This window comes from Hyalella azteca, unplaced genomic scaffold, assembly GCF_000764305.2.
Source record: "Hyalella azteca isolate HAZT.00-mixed unplaced genomic scaffold, Hazt_2.0.2 contig6127, whole genome shotgun sequence".
Taxonomy (NCBI): domain Eukaryota; kingdom Metazoa; phylum Arthropoda; class Malacostraca; order Amphipoda; family Hyalellidae; genus Hyalella; species Hyalella azteca.
The window spans coordinates 527,970-552,033 of record NW_025936295.1 but is presented as its reverse complement, the minus strand read 5'-3'; the positions used below and the strand labels follow the sequence as shown (position 1 = coordinate 552,033).

Below are 24,064 nucleotides of genomic sequence, written 5' to 3'. Positions count from 1 at the left end.
TTTTGGTTTACTGACATTTATTTGCTCAATGAGATTTAATAAAAATTGAGCGACTTTTTTTTTGTACGTTACTATCAGTGTTGAATATTTTTAAGCTTTAACATAATATACGTTGTTTTTGCGACAAATGCTCGAAGTCATTGTCTGATGTAATTCAAACAGACGTTATAACATCAAAAGATTTCTCTACATTTAAAGAAATCATTCCATTTACTGTAATAATTTTCGTACATTATCTTATCAAGTCTAAATTCACGCTCTCATTTTAAATGATGCCGTATGTTGATTTTATTTGTTTTGAAAAATTATGTTAACCACTGACTATGTATCTAGTTTGTGCGACATATTAGGAAAAAATTTATTACCTCGTTAGAAAGTTTTTAAATATGCTATGCCCAGACTAGGAATAAGAATTTTTCACTAATTTTTCAAACAAAATGTCACAAAATAATTGACTTTGCAGTTTGTCTCTTCAGTTTGGGAAATCTAATATAATCTAATATAGAATAATCTAATGTTTGGGAAATTGAACGTTTTGGCTGCTTGAGACTACGCTATTGCCACAGTCAAGTGTATACCAACATTACACTGAGAAAAATGGGTGGGTCATAGATTGTCCAAAAATATAACTCGGTACTCACTGCAGTGAGTGACAGAGAGCGAATTTTCTCGTCGACGAAAACTTGAGGTCATGAACGGACGGACAGACATACAGACAGACGGACATGGCAAGCACAATAGTGCATTTTTTCCATAATGAGAAAATGCGCTAAAAACCGCAAATTTTGTGTAAAGTATATTTATGATAATTTTTTGAAACGCTTTTTGGACAGAATGCCATTCGTTTCTCAGAATGTATAAGTTCAGATCCCTCATTTGGAGTTAGCAGGATCTCAGAACAGAGGTGGGATCTAAATTTTCGTCCAGTCTCAGGTTTTGCTTAATTGAGAAAAGTTGAAGCCTGATAAGGTAGACAACACAAAACTTACAATTCCACGTTCAACTTTACTAGCGAGTTGGTTTCAAGATGAATAGTAAATATTGATTTTATACTGTGAGGGAGTCATATATCACAATACATATATATGTCGGAAATATCTTTTTACGTTTCCCTTTTAATGAAGACTTGCCATCTTACTCCAGTGAGTAGAACCGAAGGCAATATCTAACACTTATAAAAAATATTGAGAAGGAATAAGCATTAGATTGGTAATGAATCTTGACAGAACAGTGGAGCGTGATGCGATGCATTAGAACAAAAAGCAATACATTTGAGATCTCTGGATCATTTTTAGGATCTTAGATTCATATTTAGTATCTTAGATTCATATTTAGGAATTTTCTCAGCGCTTATGCATAGCTGACGAGCAGCTCGACTGCCAGCAGCGTGAACGCGGCAGCTCTGGCTGGCCTATTGATTTTGCCCCCACCTCCCTTCAGCCTCCCCACCTCCCCTCGGCCTCCCCACCTCCTCTCAGCCTCCTCACCTCACCTCCCCTCGGCCTCCCCACCTCCCTTTAGCCTCCTCACCTCACCTCCCCTCAGCCTCCCCACCTTGTCTCTTATACACATCTAGATGTGTATAAGAGACAGCTATTAAACTGCCAAATTATCAAGATATAGACTACTTTTACATCTCTTGTCCTGTATAAATTTAATACCAAACCATGTAATTCAATAAAAATTTTGGCATGCACCAAACATCACGTCGGCAACGGCGTGACGTGGCTGGCTGGCACAGCTGGCTGACTGGCTGAGTGGTGATGTGTTGGCGTCACATGACGACTGGCGTAGCGTCCTGGCTGACCAGCCATGTCTCGCGTTGCTATGGCAACAGCCGACGGCGTCCAACGCGGCATCTGCAGCATCACGGCATCTGCTGCATCACTCCAATTTAACTCAATAGTATCAGATATTTAATTATTATTAACAATAAAACTCAGTATTATGTGGCTAGTATATTGATTCGTTTAATAACATAATGATAAAAACCAAGATCACGTAATTAGTTAACGACGTTATTGCAAGACATGAAATTAACTCACCTTAACAATCAACGTAAAATTAAAAATTAACGCAAAATAAATCAGAGGAGTAAACTCTACGGGAGGAGCAACCATGCATGATTCCAAGTTCTTCGATCCAAAACCAAAGCTCATGTAAATTGTGAACGACTTCACAATAGCATACAAATTTACATAATAGTTAACCCCTGTCTCTTATACACATCTAGATGTGTATAAGAGACAGGAACTCAGATGTGTTGGGAGTAGCGGGAGGGAACTCAAATGTGTTGGGAGTGGCGGGAGGGAACTCAGATGTGTTGGGAGTGGCGGCAGGGAACTTAGATGTGTTGGGAGTGGCGGGAGGGAACTCAGATGTGTTGGGAGCGGCTAGAGGGAACTCAGATGTGTTGGGAGTGGCGGGAGGGAACTCAGATGCGTTGGGAGTGGCGGGAGGGAACTCAGATGTGTTGGGAGTGGCGGGAGGGAACACAGATGTGTTGGGAGTGACAGAAGAGTTCAGCAGAGCTCAAATGAGCCATGAATGAGACAGTTAAATGTTAAGTGAGTAATGTAACTGAGACCAATAAGTGCAGCTCAGCTAGTGCTTCTGAGTCATTTAGATGTACGTACTTGAATACTTCTGCCTTTATCGAATGAGTCACAGGCACATTTAAGGTGACTCGTGAATTCTTGTGTTAAAAAATTCATAAGTGAGTGATTGATTCCTTCTTTCTTACGGCGAATAATTCCACTAAAAAATCAATATTGTTCTTATCATATTTTTTCAGGCCTAAGTATTCAATAATCTATACTGCTTATGCATAATTTTATTTACATTTACTCAAAAGACCCTCATTACAGTTTTCCAAGACTCAGAACTGTAAGACTCCAGGCTGTCGGAATACAGCCTGCATGGCGCTGTATTCCGACAGGGGCAGCGAGTCTGGACATTACAAGAACATACCGCCAGGGATTCCTTGTATCGCCACCGCCGCGCTAATGAAGCAAGATTTGCTGCCGTCTCAGTGTCGGCTCATTACTAACAAAAAACGACGAAACTACCGTCAAATTTGCACAGAACAGGAAGGAATTTAGGCGATAAAGCAAACTTTAAAATACGTGAAGATTGTTTGGGAGAGAATGAATTAAATGATCTGAATAAAATTAAGTCAATGAGGGAATGGAAATGTCATTGTATAAATTTGGGAACAAGCAAAATAGCGCATACCAAAAATTTTCTCCAGTCCAAAATTTGTCAGTGGTATTATTTGTAATAATGAAGCATGCAAGCACTTTAGCGCAAAGAATGAATGAATATTGGAAAAAATTCTGAATGAACTTGCCCACCAACTATTTGGTCCTGATAAACTCTCGTAAATTTGGAACATTGAGCCAAAGAAAGGGCCACGTATGTAAGGGGAACGTTCATCCCACAAGTTTATTCCTCAATCCCGACAAAGGGGGGAACTGCTCATTGGAGTTAGGGAGAAAGGATGCAAATCCCTGTCTCATTTCCTCGGTTCGTACACGCCCAAGCAGTCGTTCGTAAGCCGCAAGCATAATCTAAAGCCGTGCTATAAATCACGCACTTTAATCTTCGAATTAAAACAGCTACGCTCGCAATCCCAATGCTGTGTTCAATACTGGAAACGCGCGCCCGTCGTATCTTCGCCTGCTCATTACGCCAGGGCCCATAAAACCCGGCGATAAACGTAGATAAAACCGAATAAAAATATGGAATTAGACAGCGAATTAACTCCGTACGAATCTCTTTTTCTTGCTCCCCCCTCCCATGGATGCGCTCACATTCAAATTTAATTAAGAATTGCGCTACTGAGTTTCAAGGAGAGTGGCTTAAATTTTAGTAACATCGTGGCTCATGATTTAATTCTTAAAATTTTAATGTTTGTATGGAATAATTATTTTGATAATCTGGATTGTAATCGGAATTTATAGTATAACTGTTTTTGAGACTGAAAATTTCAACATTTCCTTCTTTAAACACTTTTCAGTTTAGGCGTCATTAGACAGACAAATCTAGACATCAATTAACCTTTTGAGCTTTTTGCTATAAATCACATTATTATTGTGCCATACAAGTTACTTGAGACGATCATTTTCTACGTTGGTGCAGAAAACGATGCACGTAACACTCAGAGTAATATGTCAGACTCCGTAAAAGATGAACTTTTGACCAAGTTTTGCCAGCAAAAGTGCGTATCACTGCTACGTTCACTTTCTATTCATGCTGTGGGTAAGAAACAGTGTGTTAATTTTTGGACAACACGCCCCAGTAATTTTTTTGAGTGCAGCCTGGGATCGACCGGCGGCGATCAGCGGCTACGCGGCGATGTTGAACGACGGCAACCGCGGCGCTAATGGCATTCCTGACTGCAATTATACCGCAATCATCATTCAATACTTCCACTTACAGTGACGTCAAGAACCTTGCCTATTCGGGAAATATAGAAATGAATTACGGACCACAGTCAAGTTCTTCTGAAGTGTTGAAATTGCTCATTTCCTTCGCTTGTCGATCAGAGCCTAAAAGTTGCAGGGGTTCCGTTGATAATTATACAGATAAAGGTTTGAGTGCCGTGTTTCTTGTTTGCGAGTATGCTTGTAATTTAGCTAAAGATCCTGTTTTTATTTAGAATTTATATTACGCGGTAGAGTAACATCCTCGTGGCCACTACAACAATTATTGTAGAATTTATATGAGTAATTATATTGTAAAATTATTATCACTCATGTGAGTCATTTTCAGATATTTAATTATTATTCTTCTATGTTAAGTTTATGCTGTTGTTTTACTACATAGGAGCATGGACAAAATAAACTGTAATCGCATTTTCTGCAAAAAGATAAAAATATTTTATTTGAACTTTAATTAAACAGTTTCTAAATATAAGTGTAAAAAAACTTCTGGGGCACTTTTGCATGCCCACCAAGTTATTTTCTAATTTTTAACTTAAATAAATTATTTGTGGGTCGTTAAGAGTAATTATTTTTACATGCGGTCTAACATGACTATAGGATGAGAATAAAAGTCATTGTTAAAGTGTAATTAGCATGCGAATAGTTACACCAAAAATGTCATGATGGTCATACCGTGGCAAGGTAATTTATCACAAGATCTTGCCAGCAATCTCGTCAGGCTGGATCGATCCCTCGCATGTCATTGGCTGGCTGTCGCACTAGAACGAACCACGTGACCTCATGACAGCCAATCAGCGAGCAGGAATATACCAGGTAACCTAGCATTACTCAGCAAATGACTGGAACTCTGAGCCAGAGATATCACTGCGCTGCGGCGATCCAGTTGATGGATGGGACTAGTTTTCTAGGACGGCTGGCTACCTACACGTTCACTTGTACCGCATAACTAGGCCTGAGCTTGCGTTCTTAATGTGTGTACTGGCTTGACTATTTCAGGATTTATTTCCCGTTGAATTAAGCATCTCTTGTTAACGATAATCTAAATGTTTCATTGAGTGAAGCTTAGAGTTGCATTCAATTGCATATAGGAAATATTATTAATGATAAAAAGATCGTAACGGAACAGGTTTTAGCTTTGTATAACAACCAAGAATATATGAATGACCTAAAAGATTATTATTATTATTATATTGACTATTTTATCCGTTCGACAGGCTGCATTTTATAAATGGCAATGTCGCCGATTTTTCCATGCATTTGAGGCGAGCAATCGGCGGCCTTTGCTGATAAATCGACGATAAATTTTTTACGGTACCGCATTCATCAATAGCATACATGAATGGCATGCATAAATGGCGTACAAGAATCGTCATGCATGCGTGTAAGATGGTTTTGTAGGCTACAGGTTAGGAGAGAGTGTTAACGAATGACAAGTTAACGTTTTGTTTTGACGCAACTTTAAATTTACGAGTATTCCGCCTTACTTGTTTGCATTTCACACTTCCAAATGAAGCTTGATTGAGCTAACTGAAGTAAATCTGGCATCTTTTCGAATATTATGTTGGATTTTATAATCCAAGCGCATGCTTAAATTTCGTATTAGGAAAATTATTAATTTTTTTAAACACTACTTATCTCAAATCTAAAGCCACGTAACCTCGTAACCAATTTAAAACTAAATTATTTAAGAAATTTTACGTTACATTCAGCTTTTGTAGTTTCATATAGTTGTGCTAACATATCCATAAAATTATTATTATCCTAACATACCATGGGCATAAATTAATAATAACAAAAAAGTGATAACAAGTTTTTGCAATATCATGAGAATTTCTATCAATCCTACAACATTAACGTAGAAGTCACAAAGTTTAAACCAAAATTTGTCTTGTAGGCCAGTTTAATTTTAGCAGAATTCTTCTTACTTCAGCGTAATGACGAGTCTGGCTTTGCTGAAATTAGACTAGTAATTACATGAAACAGAAGTGTAATTATTTATGAAGTGTAATTATTCCTGTGTAATTATGCAGTTAAGATTTAAGTGTTACTGTGATTGAGTCTTCTTGCTTAGTGTTATTGCTTGCCTATATGTCATGATACTCAGTGCCCTGATGCACTATTATTATTATTTTATTATCATCATTTATCATTTTTATATATTATTATTTATTTATTATTTTTATTACTTTTTCATAACTCATATCAGTGTGTAAGTTTGGTGTAAAATTGGTTCTGCTTTAAGAGTGAAGTGTTGTGCTGCGGCAATACGGTCCAATCTGAAAATAATTTGAAAAAATCCAAAGTGTATTTTTAAAATTTCTTAAATTTCTGCCGTACGCACTTCTCAGAAAAAAATATGAAATTACATGTAATAAACTTTACGTGGCTTGAAACTTTTATATGCATGCGGACTACATTTGCGGGACGTGAACATGAACTTACTGTTAATCTTCCTTTCGCCTATTAGAGCCTGGGGTTTCTAGCTTTTAAGTAATCGAACGGAACCTTGAAAGATTACGATTTTGGTATCTTGATAGAAAATATAACCAAACATCGCACCCGCCCATTTTTTACGGTTAATAATAACAATGAAAGTTCGATATGGCGCGAATTTTAGTTTAGCGAATTTTTAGCTCGTTCTGAGGCAGAAATTTGCATATTCGAGTCATATAAGAAATGTATCTGTAATTGATACGTGTAACTTATCTCTGTAACTGATATCACCGCGTTACTTAGTCAGTAGAAGTAGCCAGTGAATGCGCCCCCTGTTAGACAGAGGCAAAATACAGGCAATTAATGGACCACTGTAATGCGTATATGATGAAAATATACTGCAATTAGGGAATACTGCATGAATACTGTAAAAAATGTAACTCAGTACTCACTGCAGTGAGTGACAGAGAGCGCATTTTCTCGCCGACAAAAACTTGAGGTCACGGACGGATGGACAGACGGACGGACAGAGGGACATGGCGAGCACAATAGTGCATTTTTCCATAAATGAGAAATGCGCTAAAAATACAAATACTGTAATGCGTATATGATGAAAATATATTAAGGAATAAACGGCAAATTTATTTCAGAAAAAACGCAGCATATTTTTATTCACTAATTCAAGCCTTGTTTAGCCTCAAACACTTTTATTTTCATTGCACTGTTCTGCTGCATTATCACAATTATCACGTATTCAACTCTTGCCTATTCGGTGAAGGTACATTTTTAGCGCATTTTCTCATTTTTGGAAAAAAATTCACTATTGTGCTCGCCGTGTCCGTCCGTCCGTCTGTCCGTCCGTCCGTCTGTCCGTCCGTCCGTCTGTCTGTCTGTCTGTCCGTCCGTCCGTCCGTCTGTCTGTCTGTCTGTCCGTCCGTCCGTCTGTCCCTCCGTTCGTGCCCTCAAGTTTTCGTCGACGAGAAAATGCGCTCTCTGTCACTTACTTCAGTGAGTACTGAGTTATATTTTTTTAATTTTCTGCAGGTAAACTCTTTATCATATCACCTTAAATTTTTACCCTCTCCCTCAGCTCCCTGCCCTCCCCTCACTGGTGGCGCGCCTATACTTCCCCTCTGATATATTAGCCCTCGACACGCACACCCCACCATTCCGCTTATGTTCCATCCTATTGAAAACATCGACGAATTATCGGCGGCCGCTCGAAATTCATATTTCCGGCATCGGAAATAAATGAAATTTATAACCTTAGTTTTAATTGGAGAAATATCATAATTAATCGGCGTTTTATGGCCGGCCGGCCGATAAATGGCCTCTAGAAAAGCCGTGCATTGCCGGCTTGAAGCAATTCACAGTTATTTGTGACACATTTAAGGAATGAATTCAGTCATGGATAGCAAACTATCTATAGAATATAGAAATTATTACATTACATAGTTGCATGGTATTATAGAAGAGGACCTAACGTCTTCATAACAAGTAAACATTTCATCAGCTATTTCCTCCTGAAAACTCTTATCGAATGCAGCGAATATCATTCATGTCTTGATTTGTAAATGATTGCAAATAGCGTTTAGCTCTCTAGTTGGTCAAGGACATCACAACAATATAAGCAATTTTTTATTGATTATTAAAAATTTTAATCTTATTAAAGCACAATAATACAATAGCGTGAAATACAAGGTACTAGTCCTGTGCTGTGTTTGTGAGTTTTCGGAATACTTCAATTCTTTGCATTTATTTATCTCTAAGTAACGTCTATATTGCACAGCCTACAGTTTTATTGCCTGTATTTAAACATCCACACGAATACTTGCTGCCTGATTTTGACGCAGTCAAAAACTGCCTCCACGTAATTCATCTTTATTTGATATTCACTGAATAATGACAAGTGGATACGCGAATATATTCATGGACGTGAATCAAAAGCATTGGGTTAACTATTCCATTTACTGGTAGGTTGATAAAAAAAACTTTTTCTCTTATTTACAAATCTGAAATTTTATTTCCATCGTTGCAGTAAATTTTCCTTATTTGTTTCGAAATACCTGTGTACAAAATTCTACTGTATGCAATGCAGATATCAATGTAATGAAAGTTGTAAGATAGAAGTTGCTGGCTTTTTCAACGGTAACTTTCATATATACTAATTCGCCTTAACACATTGTTCCATGAAACTATATGCATTCTGCCAACGAGATTTATGCAGTAGAAATACAAATGGAAAACCCAATAATAAAATAAATTCTTAGTCCACTTTAATCACAAATTCCCAAATTATTCTTCATTTTTAATTCGAGCTCAAGGTATAGGTGGCATATCTTTATTACCTTACCACTTATTACCTTACCACTTATTACCTTACCACTTATTACCTTACCACTTATTACCTTACCACTTATTACCTTACCACTTATTACCGTACTGAGCGTCATTAACAAGTCAGATGGCGTCATTTGTGCGACGTCCTTCACAGGTGGCACTTCCATATATACGTTCATTCCCGAATCGTTTTAAATCATAGGCGAATTATCGGCGGCCATCCTTGGGTCGTGCAATATGTGGTGAAAGGATCCGTTTTAGCAGCGGGGAGCCTGGCGTGAAATTATCCTCGGTCTGGGATCATCGGAGTGAATCGTTACTCAGCTGAGCAATGCCCGTGAGCGCTGGATTATGAGTTGGTGAATTACGAGTATAAATCAAAAATAAAAGAATTATTGTGGGGATCAATGAATCCAGGAATCACGAATCGCCTGACAATGCAATGGTGAATTTAGGAACCAATGAATTAAAAACAAATGAATGAAATAATAAATCGCTGCATCATGCAATGCTCACTTCAGGAATGAAGGAATTATAAATATAGTAATGAATAGAAGGCACATGAATGAATTATTTTGAAAAATGTGGCTTATATCAAAACACGGTTATAAATCGTTTTAATCTAATTCTTATTACAAGTGTTGAACTATTTCTATGCGAATTGAATTCCTGAATTTTATGAATTTTCATGAAGTGATACGTACACAATCCAAAATAACGAAAGGGATATGCAATAATATTCCTGATATCGTGATAATAATAAGGTGAGCATCTTGTGTAATTATTTTTTTTAGAATAATTAATGCGAAATTTTGAAGCGGTCAGGGGTCGAAACGGCTCCAATGTAAAAATGTCAATGGCATTTATTGAACCAAGTCTTTCGTTAGCAAAAATTAAACTGAGGGATATGAAGGCCTTGGTGGTACAGACAGACTCCTACTACTCGAGCTTCATGGAATGACGAATTTTCAGCACGAGTATGTTTGATAAATTACTCATAAATTTTGCTAATATTGAGGCAATACATGATGGCTTAAACGATTCATAAATACATCAACGCAGATGTGGTCTGAAGCAAGGTCCGCCTCGTCCAGCACATGAAATGAATATAAAATGCGTGCAAGATTGCAATGCGATTTCAACGGCAACGAACAGAACCAACCGCTGCCCAAGAACGCAAACCGCACCGGTCAATCTCGTCAAACGAGAATTCGATGTGCGGGGCTCTTTTTGCGGAAGAAACTCTATGCAAATAAGTGTCCTCTCCAGCCATTGAAGAGGCTGAAACTCGAATCTTTGGCTTTAATTGAGCGTATCCTTGCAAGGTTTTACTTGACCATCGCACTTTGAAGAAACGCAACCTTTCCGAGTTCCGCTATTGAGTTGCATTTGCACGGGTTTTTCCTCGATTCATGACACTCCTTTTCACTGAAGAGATCTGAGGTGAGATAATCTCATGTTAAATTTTACTATCTTTCTGCAATAGTTGAGACTGAATGAGTGTTGGGTGACTGTGCAAATTCTATGCAGAATTAAAATAACCGTTTGCATTGGACAAGAAATCGACAAGAACATATGGTGCGTCTAGCTATCAAGCGCTGAAAGGTGGACTCGCATTTTTAGACTTCCTTCTAAATTCGTGAAAGAGGCAACTAATTTTAATATTGAACTAACGTTTTGTTGTTGTAGCTAGGCTCGTCGCATTCGAATTGAAAGATGATAATTATGGTTTCGTTACTTATTAAAGGAAAACATTGTTGAACTTTATAAGATCAAAGTCCATATTATTGTCTTCAAGTTAATGCTCAAACTAACATTAGTTTTGATGGTTCCCTATACGTTTTCTTGCAGGAATAATTTCACAAAAATACTTCAAAAAATACAGTTGTTTCATTAATAAAATCAAGAGAACGGGATAAATTTAAAGCCAACAAAAATATTCATCTGTAACTATTTAGTATATGTTAAAATATAAATGATTTTGATGTGAGAGGTATTCGGATGGCAAACTGGGTCCTCGAAAAATGCTAATCTCCTTCCATTGGAAACAGAAAACATTTCAAAAAGAAGGTATTACACGGCACTCGGTTAAATCCCTAACCCAAATAAGCTGTCAGAAATTCGATTAATATATCATAACCGGGAGCATATTACTTTTTTCCGTCCTCCCTATAAAGGAGGACGGCCGTTTTTCGTAGGGGATTATCGTAGATATATTCTGTCCGTTCCTTTTGTCCAGGCAATATCAAAGTAGAGTTCATAATCTCCCGACCCGTTCCCACACTACAGGAGTATGCCTGCTTCTTGTCCTAAAATTCCGTTAAAATTATTAAATTCTCATACTCTTTACTGGAGTATGCCTGCTTCTTGTCCTAAAATTCCGTTAAAATTATTAAATTCTCATACTCTGATTAAATTCTCATACTCTCTACAGGAGTATGCCTGTTCTTGTCCAAAAATTCCGTTAAAATTATTAAATTCTCATTCTCTGAGCCGTTATAAGAATAGTCTTTATTCTATTACATGATAGCTGCTACTCGTACGCACTGCAAAAAAGTAGTAAAATATTTGGAAACATATTCTCATACAACGCTTCACGTCACAATCATCGATCGAGTTTGCATCTCTGCTTCGTGATCACTTGGGGTTGTATTTTTTTATCGTTATGAACTATTGAGAAAAATTTATTACTCTCTTCGAGATCGATTTTTTATGTAACAAAATGCAGTTTGGGGAGCCGATGTTTTCTGCATGGTTGAACTCTTTCAAAGTTTCCGTAGTTTCGAGATTCGGGCCCGACTTTAGCCGAGTTTCCAATAGACTCTGATATGTCGATACTGTTTATTTTAATAAAATAGTTTTTTTTGAGAAATTACGGTATAATTTGAATCATCGGATATTTAATTATGTGAGAAATTTTCATAACTTTTCTTCTCGACATGATAACTCTTTGTAAATGGTAAAAAAATTACCTATAATGCCTAATATTTTTTTTGTATAATGAATTTTGTAGTGAAAAGAAACGTTTCTTTAATAAGAGTTCAAATTAGTATACTGTAAAAGGAGTCTCAGAATCGGCCAAGTTCTAATACTAGAGACTTTGCGCCAAACAGTCATGGTTTTCCAATTAGTTTTATGGTAATAATAACATATTTTGAATAAATCAATCATCATGCATTAAAATAAGAGTATATAGTGATAGCCACACTCACTATATTGAGTGTGATTATGTTGGCGAAAACACTTCTTTTCTTACCATGGAATACGAGGTTTATTCAATATTTTCCCCATTTCCAGCTTCTTATCAGATAAAACCAGCGTGCGTGAGCGAACATACAATTAAAAAATGCCTCCCTACTAGCAGGGAACCTTAAACTCGCATTCCAACCGCCCTCAAAAAGATCTATGCTAGAATTTTTCAATGAACAAGTCGTGGCGCAATAAAATATGACTGAAATTATCACCGGCGATCCATATTTATTAGGTATTTGGTTTCCGGAATGACACGACTTAGATAGCAGATGTTTTACAATGACATTGAGTGCTCTAACTTGCCAAGCTTATTGTCGAGTTATTCACGAGTTATTGCTCAGTCCCGAAAAGCTTGGCTCTTCACATACTCGAGTTGAGTAGAATGATGAAGCATCCTGAGTTTTTGACTTCTTTGGTATTGCGAGCGTTCGTTGAAAATTAACTTCTTGAAGTCATGCACATTAACTTCAAACTTGACTTTTTAATGTATTCAAAAATCTCTACATCTAATGATGCTCGTTGTTTATATAGTTCAGTACCCGTTGACAAAATAACATAAATAGAAAACCATTCAGTCCCATTGTTCTCGAATGTCAGAAATATTTCTGCCGGGGTAAAAATCGAGATTTGCAGCAGCATTTATTGAGCAAGTCGGAGATTCTTGTGCGCTGTCGTTATTTGATAGGAACAACATTCCCATCGCCGGGCAAGCAGAGAAGCCTTCTCAATCAGGCGAGTAATTTCAACTATTCGTGAAGTTTGTGCAAGGGCGCAGCTGATATTGCCTCGTGTTGAATGGCGATGAAAGGCGTTGTTGAAGGGCGTTGGACAACGAAATTGAACCGTGAAGTTGAACAGCGATGTTGAAAGCCCTCCGAGTACACGGAAATCGGCACGAGTTATGGGTTAGTTACCGACGACTGTATTTAGTTATGTATATATGATCGTTTGTGTTACTAACGACCGATATGTGCAAGTTACAACCAACCATGCATTATGCGTTAGATTCATATTGCCATTACGTTTTAGTTACAAATAACCGTTAAATGTTAGTTGCATTCGACCATTATATTTTAATTACTAGCAGCCATCATGTGCCAGTTGGAAACGGCCGTTGTATAAAAGTTCAAATAACAGCGACGTGTTTATAGTTACGAACGAAAGTTTTGTGTTAGTTACGAACGAAAATTTTGGGTTAGTTACGAACGAACGTTTTGTGTTAGTTACGAACGAACGTTTTGTGTTAGTTACGAACGAAAATAAATTTGTGTTAGTTACAAATGAACAGTTTGTGTTAGTTTCGACCTAACTTTTGTGTTAGTTACGAACGAACGTTTTGTGTTAGTCACGAACGAACATTTTGTGTTAGTTACGAACGAACGTTTTGTGTTAGTTACGAACGAACGTTATGTGTTAGTTACGAACGAACTTTTTGTGTTAGTTACGAACGAACTTTTTGTGTTAGTTTTATGTTGAGAGTCGTTCAACTAATGATAATCATTTCTATTATGCCAAATAAATTTTATTATCAGAGCAGTGTAAATTTTTACTTCAGTGAATAATTGAAGGGAGATTCAAATCGTCAACTTTTTTATTGTAGGTTTTAATTGTGTCCGGTGCTTAAACGATGCCCATCGTTATATTAAACGATGCGCTTAAATCCAAATTTTTACATACCTAAATAAAATTATAGTCACACTCATGATATACAATTCTCGATGTTGTCGTTCGAAATCTATAACTTGCCGAGCAAATATCTACTGTGCGTATGATGAGAAAAATGTACAGAATTGTGTGCAAATCAAACATTTAAAAATTCAAGGTAATATATATGATCATCATTCATAATGACTAGCTAAGCTCCATCATTGCACTTGATATGTTTCACCTTCGCTTATAATGACCGAGCTTTAGGGCACATGATAAGTTTCATCATCTCTCATATTATGTCCAAGCTTCATCCTTGCACTTGATAAGTTTCATCCTCGCTTATAATGGCCAAGCTTCATCCATGCACTTGATATGTTTCATCCTCGCTTATAATGGCCAAGCTTCATCCATGCACTTGATAAATTTCATCCTCGCTTATAATGACCAAGCTTCATCCTTGCACTTGATATGTTTCATCCTCGCTTATAATGACCAAGCTTCATAGCACATGATAAGTTTCAGCACCGCTCATATTATGTCCAAGCTTTATCTTTGCACTTGATAAGTTTCATCCTCGCTTATAATGACCAAGCTTCATAGCAGATGATAAGTTTCATCATCGCTCATACTATGTCCAAGCTTCATCCATGCACTTGATATGTTTTGTCATCGCTTATTATGTCCAAGCTTCATAGCACTTGATATGTTTCATCCTCGCTTATAATGACCAAGCTTCATAGCACATGATAAGTTTCATCATCGCTCATATTATGTCCAAGCTTCATCCTTGCACCTAATGAGATTCAGGAATCCTGTAGCGTGTAGCAGTTGCGTGTAGAGGAGCGACGTGAGAGTTCTAATAGAGCCCAGAATTGGTCCAAATCTCGCTCATATAAGGACAAACTAAATCACCCCTGCGATTGGTTCTTTGGGCAGTGACAAGTAAATTGCAGCTATCGAGGGTCATGTAGAAAGCCTTGCAGATGCTGAACTTCCCTAACCCTTTGTTGTGCGCCAAGTCAAGGGGGTGTTTAGAGAACAAAAGTCTGATTTCGTTATTACAGAATATTATGAGTTGGCAGCTGAGCTTTGTGAATAGCAGTCTATTTAATTTCAATAATTTTTACTAAAAGGAACGTCCATAAGATTTTATTCTATGCCATGAAATGGAAAAAGTTGAACGTGCAGGGGCCAAGTAATATCTGTTAATTACAGCATTTCTATTGAATTTAAATTGTAAAATCAATAGATTATTAAGAAGATTAGAAAAAATATTTATAGATAATTAAGTGACGAATAAACATCAAGGTTCAACAATACAACTCAAAAATTGATTCAGTTCCGTTCTGTTTCGTCACAAAGGAAACAGCATGACGTCGATAACATATGGACGTTTAGATTGCTTCCTCAGTGTTCAAAGTTTACGGGTTAGATGCGACAGAAATATCGATACGATATGCTAATATGCACGAGTGCACATTTCCGGTACATGAGTACTGAAATTGCATCGCGTGCATTACGCTTTCTGTGCTACTATATAAAGTGCAGGCTTTTTAGTATCAACGCGTGAGAAAAATTGAAAGAAATCTTATGAAATGTCCTTCTTTTTGTAGCAAACTGAAATTTTTCATGCGTTCCTTAACTGACGGAAATAGGAAAAAATTGAAAATAAGATTATTTACGCATAATACAATTAATAATTTCTCGGTAGGAAAATTTAAGTGATTTGCCTGAAAAAACATGTTCCTAATAATATACAAGTCAGCCTTAATTTTTGTTATCCTGCTAATATCCTCACGGCTTATGGCTGTTCAACAATATTTTTAGCAATATTGCATTAAATGTAATGGAATTGATTATTAAACGTTCCCAGTAACGCTCCCACGTGCCCAGGAAATTTTAAAATCCGTTCGATTTCTAAGTTGCTGTCTCTTATCCAATCGTACAACGGAACAAAAGCTCTCGTTGCAGCTGGAGGTTTCTTTTTATCGTGCTCATTCAATTTTACGAACGATTGCTATCCTTTATGATTGTATCAATCGGTCTTTTATGGTCTTTGTTCCAGGGTATTGATTGATTTCCATGTGTTTGTTTGCTTGCCCATCCGCCTTCAACTCGCCCATGTTCTCCCCAGCTCGCGATTTTTACCCCAGTTTGCACCGCTACGCTGCAGTGCTGGACGCTCAACAATGCAATAATAAATAGTAAAAAATGTTTTTTATACCATGGCGTAGTGAAATACGGGGTATTTTTTCTTTACATTAGGGATATTTTACACATGTTTATTGCCGCGTGACGAGGATTGTTCCTAATCTTTGTTCGTAGCTAAATGCAAATTTTTTCGTCTTTCGTATGCACTGCCAGTCACATTTACAATGTTTTCTTCTGTGTGAAGTAAACAAACAAATCATAGATTTTTTTTCACCTACATAGAAGAACACAAGTTTTTGTTCAACTTTGACGCGCTAGTAAATTATTTGGTTCATAATGAAATAGTCCATGTGAACTATCAATCAGAGTACTGGACTAATATTTTAAAATATTTTGAAATGGATCACAATATTCCAGAATTTTCTCACGGGAACATTTTCTACACAAGCGTTTCAGGTCGCTGAAGCCGCGTATAAGTTATGCATCATAAGTTGGAATTTAACAATGCCCAGTCCAAACCACGCATTATTCTTCGTGTGTCATCACAATAAAATATTTATTTATACATATTTTAGAATTTTGTCTTTCTCTGTATTCTACCTGATATTCGCTAACGAATGCTGGAGATGCGGGAATTATTGTACTTCGCGTCAAAATGCAGAAAACCGAATACATATTTTATTTATGTATGACAATTGCTTTGTAACTCATCATGATTGTCATTGCACAATGAGATTCGTAATTTTTTTAATTAACTCATAAAAAACATTGAAATCTCGTTGCTTGTTTTCGCTACCACAATCTTGCGTGCTAAAATAAATTTTAATATCCATGTCATCATTTATAATTAATAGAAATATGGAAAAAATAGATGTACGTTTTGGTCATGGAATTCAAATAACTTATCAAATTTTGCAGTCGCTCGGGAAAAAATTAAATTTTATTATTTTTTTTTAAATCTTCCTCTATATAAATTGGCTTCACTCGAAAGTTTTTAACGCAAAATTTATAACGTTTTTCCTCTCCAAAATATACACTCTATTATCTGCAATGCTACATTTTCAATTTCCCTTGTTTATACTCACGATCAAATTTTTTCTTGCGGCGTGATTTTTGGTGTGTCTTCTTTAGGTATTGGGTTTTTATATTCAGTGATATTTTTCACTCCATTTACATTTTATTATTTCCTATAATTAAGTTCATGCCTATTGTATTATTTACTATACCTAATTCTTGCCCTATACTCCTTCGCTCTGCTATCACTTCCCCTTTCGACTCCTTACCCTTATCTTCTCGCTCAAAAATTTCCTCCGACATTCGGGCATGTGTTTTTGGTTCTCAACACTAACCTCTGATCACGAGTTTATCCGCCGTACTGTTGTGTGCTTACCCACAGCTCCAGACCCGGCCGTCCCCCTAAACGAGCCTCAGACTTCATGGCTATGACTCCTACACACGATGCTTTCTACGATCTTAAGAAGCGACATCTCGACTCTGTAGGCGCGGGACAGCCAGGCCTCCTACATGGACTTAACGGCTGCTCGCCCCCAGGCATGCCCAACGGGGGCACCGGCTCAATCAATGGTGTCAATGGGATGTTCGCTAATGGACATTTAGGTGAGTTCTCTTTTATTTCAGTGTAATATAAGTAAACTCTGAGGTGAGTGTGAATTCTCTTTTATTTCAGTTTATTTTAGGGTGGCCCAGTGGTTACAGTTCAGAGTACCAAGATTGGGGCAGAGAGGCGCGGGTTCGATCCCAGCTCTGTGCGCCAGTTTCTGGTCAGAATCGGCGAGGAGGCCGGGCGGTTAAGCACAGTAGAATTGTAGCAGTGAGTTGTGCGTTCGAGACCGCAAAATGCTGTGAATGTTCTGCGATGTTAAGAATCGGCGACAGGCCTACGGCCTAATAAACGCTAAAACCGCTATTATTTTATTATTTAATATAAGTAAACGCTGAGGTGAGAGTGAGTTCGCTTTTATTTTAATTTAATAGAAGTAAACGCTGAGGTGAGTGCAAGTTCGCTTTTATTTCAGTTTAATATAAGTAAACGCTGAGGTGAGTGTGAGTTCGCTTTTATTTCAGTATAATATAAGTAAACGCTGAGCTGAGTATGAGTTCGCTTTTATTTCAGTTTAATTAATATAAGTAAACGCTGAGGTGAGTGTGAGTTCACTTTTATTTCAGTTTAATTAATATAAGTAAACGCTGAGGTGAGTGTGAGTTCACTTTTATTTCAGTTTAATTAATATAAGTAAACGCTGAGGTGAGTGTGAGTTCACTTTTATTTCAGTTTAATATAAGTAAACGCTGAGGTGAGTATGAGTTCGCTTTTATTTCAGTTTAATTAATATAAGTAAACGCTGAGGTGAGTGGAGTTCTCTTTAATTTCAGTTTAACATAAGTAAACGCTGAAGTGAGAGTGAGTTCACTTTTTTCAGTTAAATAAAATTAAACGCTGGGGTGAGAGTGACTTCGCTTTTATTTCAGCTTATTATGACTAAATGCTAAGGTGAATGTAAGTATATGTTGAGGGAGGGAAAGCACTTTCGCAGGTGAGTCAAATCAATTGTACATTAAGTTACTTTTATTTCCAATGTATTTAAAGTGCAATACTCTTGTTCTTAGTCTTGATTATCATTTTTATATTATACTTTTGGGGCAGACAAGGGTTTTAGTTGGTTAGTCTTCGCGTTAAACTATATTTTCCCCCGCATTGTTATGTGAATGGCATGAATTAATGTACGTACGTTGGAATTCCAGACATACGAAATTCAATTGAATCTTGGTCGATTAAAAAACTAGTGAATTATGAGTTTCGAAAAGTCAACAGTACTCATAAGCGAATTTTATTTTCGCGTATGCTAGTCACACATGGAAATTTGGTTACCACAGAACGGGAAACAGTCTGTTATGACCGGAAACGTTGGATTATCGCTGGGAATTCATAATAAATTAAGCATTCATTCACGGCTGCAGAACTTCGCTGAACATCTGACGCGGTGTCCATTTGAAGTAACAGCATAAACTAAATGCTAAAGTACGTGACTGAACAATCCCGGTAATATGTTGAGATGAGGGCAGACTGATCGAAAACTGCAGTTATGTATATATTGTAGCGAACATTGATTGCGCTCTGTGCACTTTGTATTTTGAAGAGTACAAAACGTTTGCTGAATTGAAACTCCAGCAAATTAATTTCGTAAAACGAAGAAACGCTATCAAATTTAACTGAATTGTATTGATTGATTTCAAGTACGAATGAAAAAATATCTTGTTATATAGGCACATTCTGATGCATAGCGCGAGAAATCTTGCAGACTTTCAGACCGAAAAAAGTTAGTTGAATAGTTCAAAAATGAAAAATAAAAACAATAATGAAACAGTAGCTCGGCTGAATAATTTCGATGGATTATTGAGTTCGGTTTTAATAATTATTCAGCGGTACGGTTGTGGATCAAAATCATTGGTTCCGTGGCAACCAAACATCGATATGGGATTTTAAACTTTTTTTAAACATTTCAAGCTGCTGCAGTGATAATTACTTCAGTTTTGACTTTTATGGTTGACTTGCAAGCTGCTGATGATCGTAAGAGAGGCAGCGGTTCGGTGTTTTAATGGTTATGTCTGCTCGTTGCAATCAGGGGCCATACTTTCAAAACTCGCTAAGTTTACGTAAGTACTTACGCTTTATTTTCTTGTCTATGATTGGTGGATTTTGCTTGAAAGGCCATCAATGATTGGCTGATGAACTTACGATCTCTTAACTTTTTTTGAAAGTATAGGCCCTGGAGTCTTAGCCAAGAGTTATAATTACGCCAACGCATCAACTATCAATTCTAGTACAATCAATTGCAAGCTCAATAATTTATTGATGAGTGTTGTTACGAAGCCATTTTGGAAAGTCATTTACTGAATTAGATTTTTAAAATTGGATTATGAATTGAAATTTCATGAGTGAGAACACTTCCGAGGGTTTATGTTCGCTTTTGGTGTACGTGACTCTATTGTTAAATTCAAGCAAATGTCATTGCGGAATATATCTTCTGTACAAAATATTAATTGGATATTTTTAGAAATCCACCCTGATTCCTGAAATAAATATTCCAGCTTCGTTGCTGTAGCTTGTGTTTCTCCCAAATTATTTATGTTATCAGTTGGCTCTGATAATTAATAAAGACCAATTTAAAACATTTTTTACAAATAGGTTAATGAATTACGATATTTAAGCCCCGAATTATTTCATTTTTTTGTTTATTGGTTTAAAAATAATATATACCAATGATTTCATGTTGATTTCGCCTGCTGCTGTCAGTTCAAAAAGAACGAAATGTTCGCGCTATAAAGCACTATTATCTCTTGAGAATATGATTGTTTTCCGGTGTTTTATTCGAAATAAATGCTAATTGAGTGGCAATTTACACCAATCATTTGTAAGTTATTCCATCTGCTTTTGACAGTTCAAAGGGTTCAGAGCTGCACGCGGCTATTTGATATAATTAGTGCAGCAATAAAACACTGCTAGTGAGTTTGTTGCCGACACTTCTAACTAGTTTTCCGCTTATTTTATTGGGTGCTAATCCATTGGTCTTACTATGTGAATTACTAGGTGACTATGTGTATGAATACGAATGTGGTTCTTTATTTTTATCAGCTGCTAGACGATAATATTGAGTAATTGTTTTAATTCAGATTGTATTCTAACTTCGCACAATTCGTCTTCTTGGAAATTGAAACATAAAAATTAAGATTTAAATATTGAGAGACATGATCGAATTCTTTAGAGTTTTGTTTATGTAAGACAATGTTATTTAAACAAGATTTTGGAGATGGTTATCAAGTTTCTAAAACTTAATTAAATAAAAATACTTTACTTGCATCAAATGACACTTAACCTTTTTTTAAATTTAAATATAATGCTCAGAACCATGGATATTTTACGCTGAATATTTAATTGAGGAATAATATAATTCTTTGTTGAATTTGAATAGCTGAAGAAATTACATTAAATCTATCGGCTATTTAAGGGGTTCCGTAACTAATACCTGGAATTTATGTGAAATCTTTCACGTTCATATTAAAATTCTTGTTTATTCCACGTACTAACGCACAGAATTCATTTCAATATTAACTTCATTTTTACGAAATATTTTACTCATATTTCCCTCACTGCTCGTCTATTAAGTGCCTCGAGTGCCCTAATATCCCAATTTACAATAAATAGGATCATTGATGGACCCTCCACCCTGGTGGCCAATTACAGCATCTTTATAAAGGCAATATCTGACTGAAAAATCCCAATCAGATTTATTGCGGGCTTCACGATCGCTTCAACTCGTGCTTCAATTATTGCCTTGTGCTCACTTCTGCGTGAAGCTTGTAATGTAGTTACGAAAAAATTCATAGAAAAAAAAACAGAAAAAGCGTCAACTTGATTTATAAAAAAATTTAAAGTATCGATGACTTGATTTATAAAAAATTTAAAGTATCGAAGTTTCTTTAGAAATGACCAAGTTGGATCAATAATTGTGGGAATATACTGCAATATTTTTTTAAGATGACACTGTTCAATTATTAAAAAAAATGTAGGAGTAATCACGAAAGGCAAAATTTGAAGCACAATTAAAGTAGTAGGTAATCTTTTATTTGTTTTTGTATGAACTAGAGGCGGTGCATTAAACTTTATTCAAAGCGTTCCTGGACTAACGCGACTAAAATTACTAATTAATTCAAAATAATCACAGCCAAAAAAAATTATTTGTACGAAAAAATCAAAATCCTTTGAAAAACTGCGTATCGTTGAATTTGATATTAATCAAAACAGAAAAATTCTACCAAATCACAGTGTTTGCATGTGTATAAAAATATGAGAAAATTTGTAATTTATGTTTATTTAATTTTTTTGGATATAAACGAAATTGAAAGCAAATATCTGACCTGTAGCATTAAGCTTTCAAACTTACGGAATGTATGTTCAAACACAGAAAATGAAATGATCAAACAACGCTGCCAAATTTCGAACACAGCCGCGTCCACTCAACTCGTGCTAGAGCGCCGCTTCACTTGAACTTAATACGTTTAAACTTCAACTTAACGTTGAAGAGCTGACCGCCCAGGGTGCAAGTCCAGGCCACTGCCCCGGTACAGATAAAATCCAATAATCTTCTTATTGGTTGATTGATTACCGTTAATTTCTGGCAATTATGTCACGCTGGACTGAGCGGCCGACCCTTCGCTTATATTTGGTTCACTGTGCCTGCACCAGAGCTCGAATTATCTTGAGTTAAATGATTTATATGCTTGTGCAAATATTCATTGAGTGTTGAATTGAATGCATAGAATAATACATTTCAATAAGGCATATACAGTAATGCTAGAACAACTGCTATAATGTAATGGTTAGTTTTTATTTAACGAACATTGTTAATAACTTATATGTACATCTCATGTACCTCTCATTGTTCAATCATAGAAGCTAATATATTCTCCAATTACTATATAACTTTGGAAAATAATACCTCAGCAATTATTATAAAGGAGTGCAACTGCTTCATGCGATATAAAAGAGGATTATTCCGTGCTCAATGATTCAAGTAGCAGGAAATACACATTTATTAATTTTTTTAAAGTTACATGATGTATCTTTCTTGCATTCACGAACTACTTTTCACGAAAAATTATGGTAGCACATGGCACATGAACAAAAATATTCAGGCTAACCATGCACTAATGAAACAACAATCCCCCAATTATTGCAAGCGAGTAGATACTCTGCACGAAAAAAGCCTATAGGAAAACCGTCAACTCCGACGGGGCAAAAAACAACATCCTAAAGTGTACTTAATACGCCGCCTAAAGGCTGAAACACATCACAGTCTGGCATGATGTATTACCATGCGTACATCTCATTAATGTGCACAAACCATCTGGTACTCATGTACAACTTTGACCGCTTTAGCGTCCCACAGGAAGAGGCGATCGCACTTTGCTTCCAGCAATTCGATCTAATTAAACTGACTCTTTTTGAATGCCGCTTGGGACTATAAATGCCGTAATTAACTATGACAACTGAAGCCAATCAATTTTTTATGTGGCTTGCAGGATGTTTGTTCTTGGTGGGGCGGCAGTAATGGAAGTCGCAGTAAAGTGGACGTGTCACTTTTTTGAGCCTCGGTAGTGTTGCTCCTCGACTCTTATAATCAATGGGCAGAGCTTGAGCCCATGCGAACCGTGGCCATTGAATATGTACGTGTGTTGGGGTTATTAAATTGTTTACGAATGTAGGCAATATTCACTTATAAATTATTGTGCTGTGTATTTAAAATCTTGCAGGCTCCGATATTTTTTTAACAAAAAGTAGTTGCAAAAAATTGTCACTTAAGAGCTATAATACTCCAGTTGAACATAAGTATTTAATATAGCGCAAAACTAAAAAAGAAACAGCCCAAGAGAGAAGAACGGTGATGATTTTTTCGCAATTTCCCTTCTTCTCATTATTTGGCCCGTATAATCAGCTCAATAAAAGGTAAAAACGATGTTGTCGCCACAAATTATTTACAGTGGCAGCAGACGGGCAATATTCTGAACACTGCAAAGCCTTTACTCGACTTAAACGTCCTCACAAGTCTCAGCGCAGTACGTCTCAGTCTCAATAGTCGAGACTGAGACGTACTACGGCTGTTCGTTATCTATACTCAAGGTTCTCGCGCGAACTGTTCTCAACTTGAACTAATTCATGTGTAAATAGAGCCATAAATACAGCAACAATTATCTCGAGACAGTCGGGAGCCGAA

At 36.5% G+C, this 24,064-nt stretch overlaps 1 protein-coding gene across 2 annotated transcripts in view; it reads left to right on the top strand.

Moving 5' to 3' along the window:
- LOC108669030 (dachshund homolog 2) overlaps positions 1-24,064 on the top strand; it is a 44,507-nt gene that overhangs the window by 6,317 nt on the left and 14,126 nt on the right. The window contains exon 2 of one of the 2 annotated variants that reach the window (XM_018156313.2): positions 17,674-17,888. In XM_018156313.2, coding sequence (XP_018011802.1) covers positions 17,674-17,888 — 215 coding nt within the window. Of the gene's footprint in view, positions 1-17,667; positions 17,889-24,064 lie in introns of both variants that reach the window. The other variant, XM_018156312.2, reaches the window with a different exon arrangement.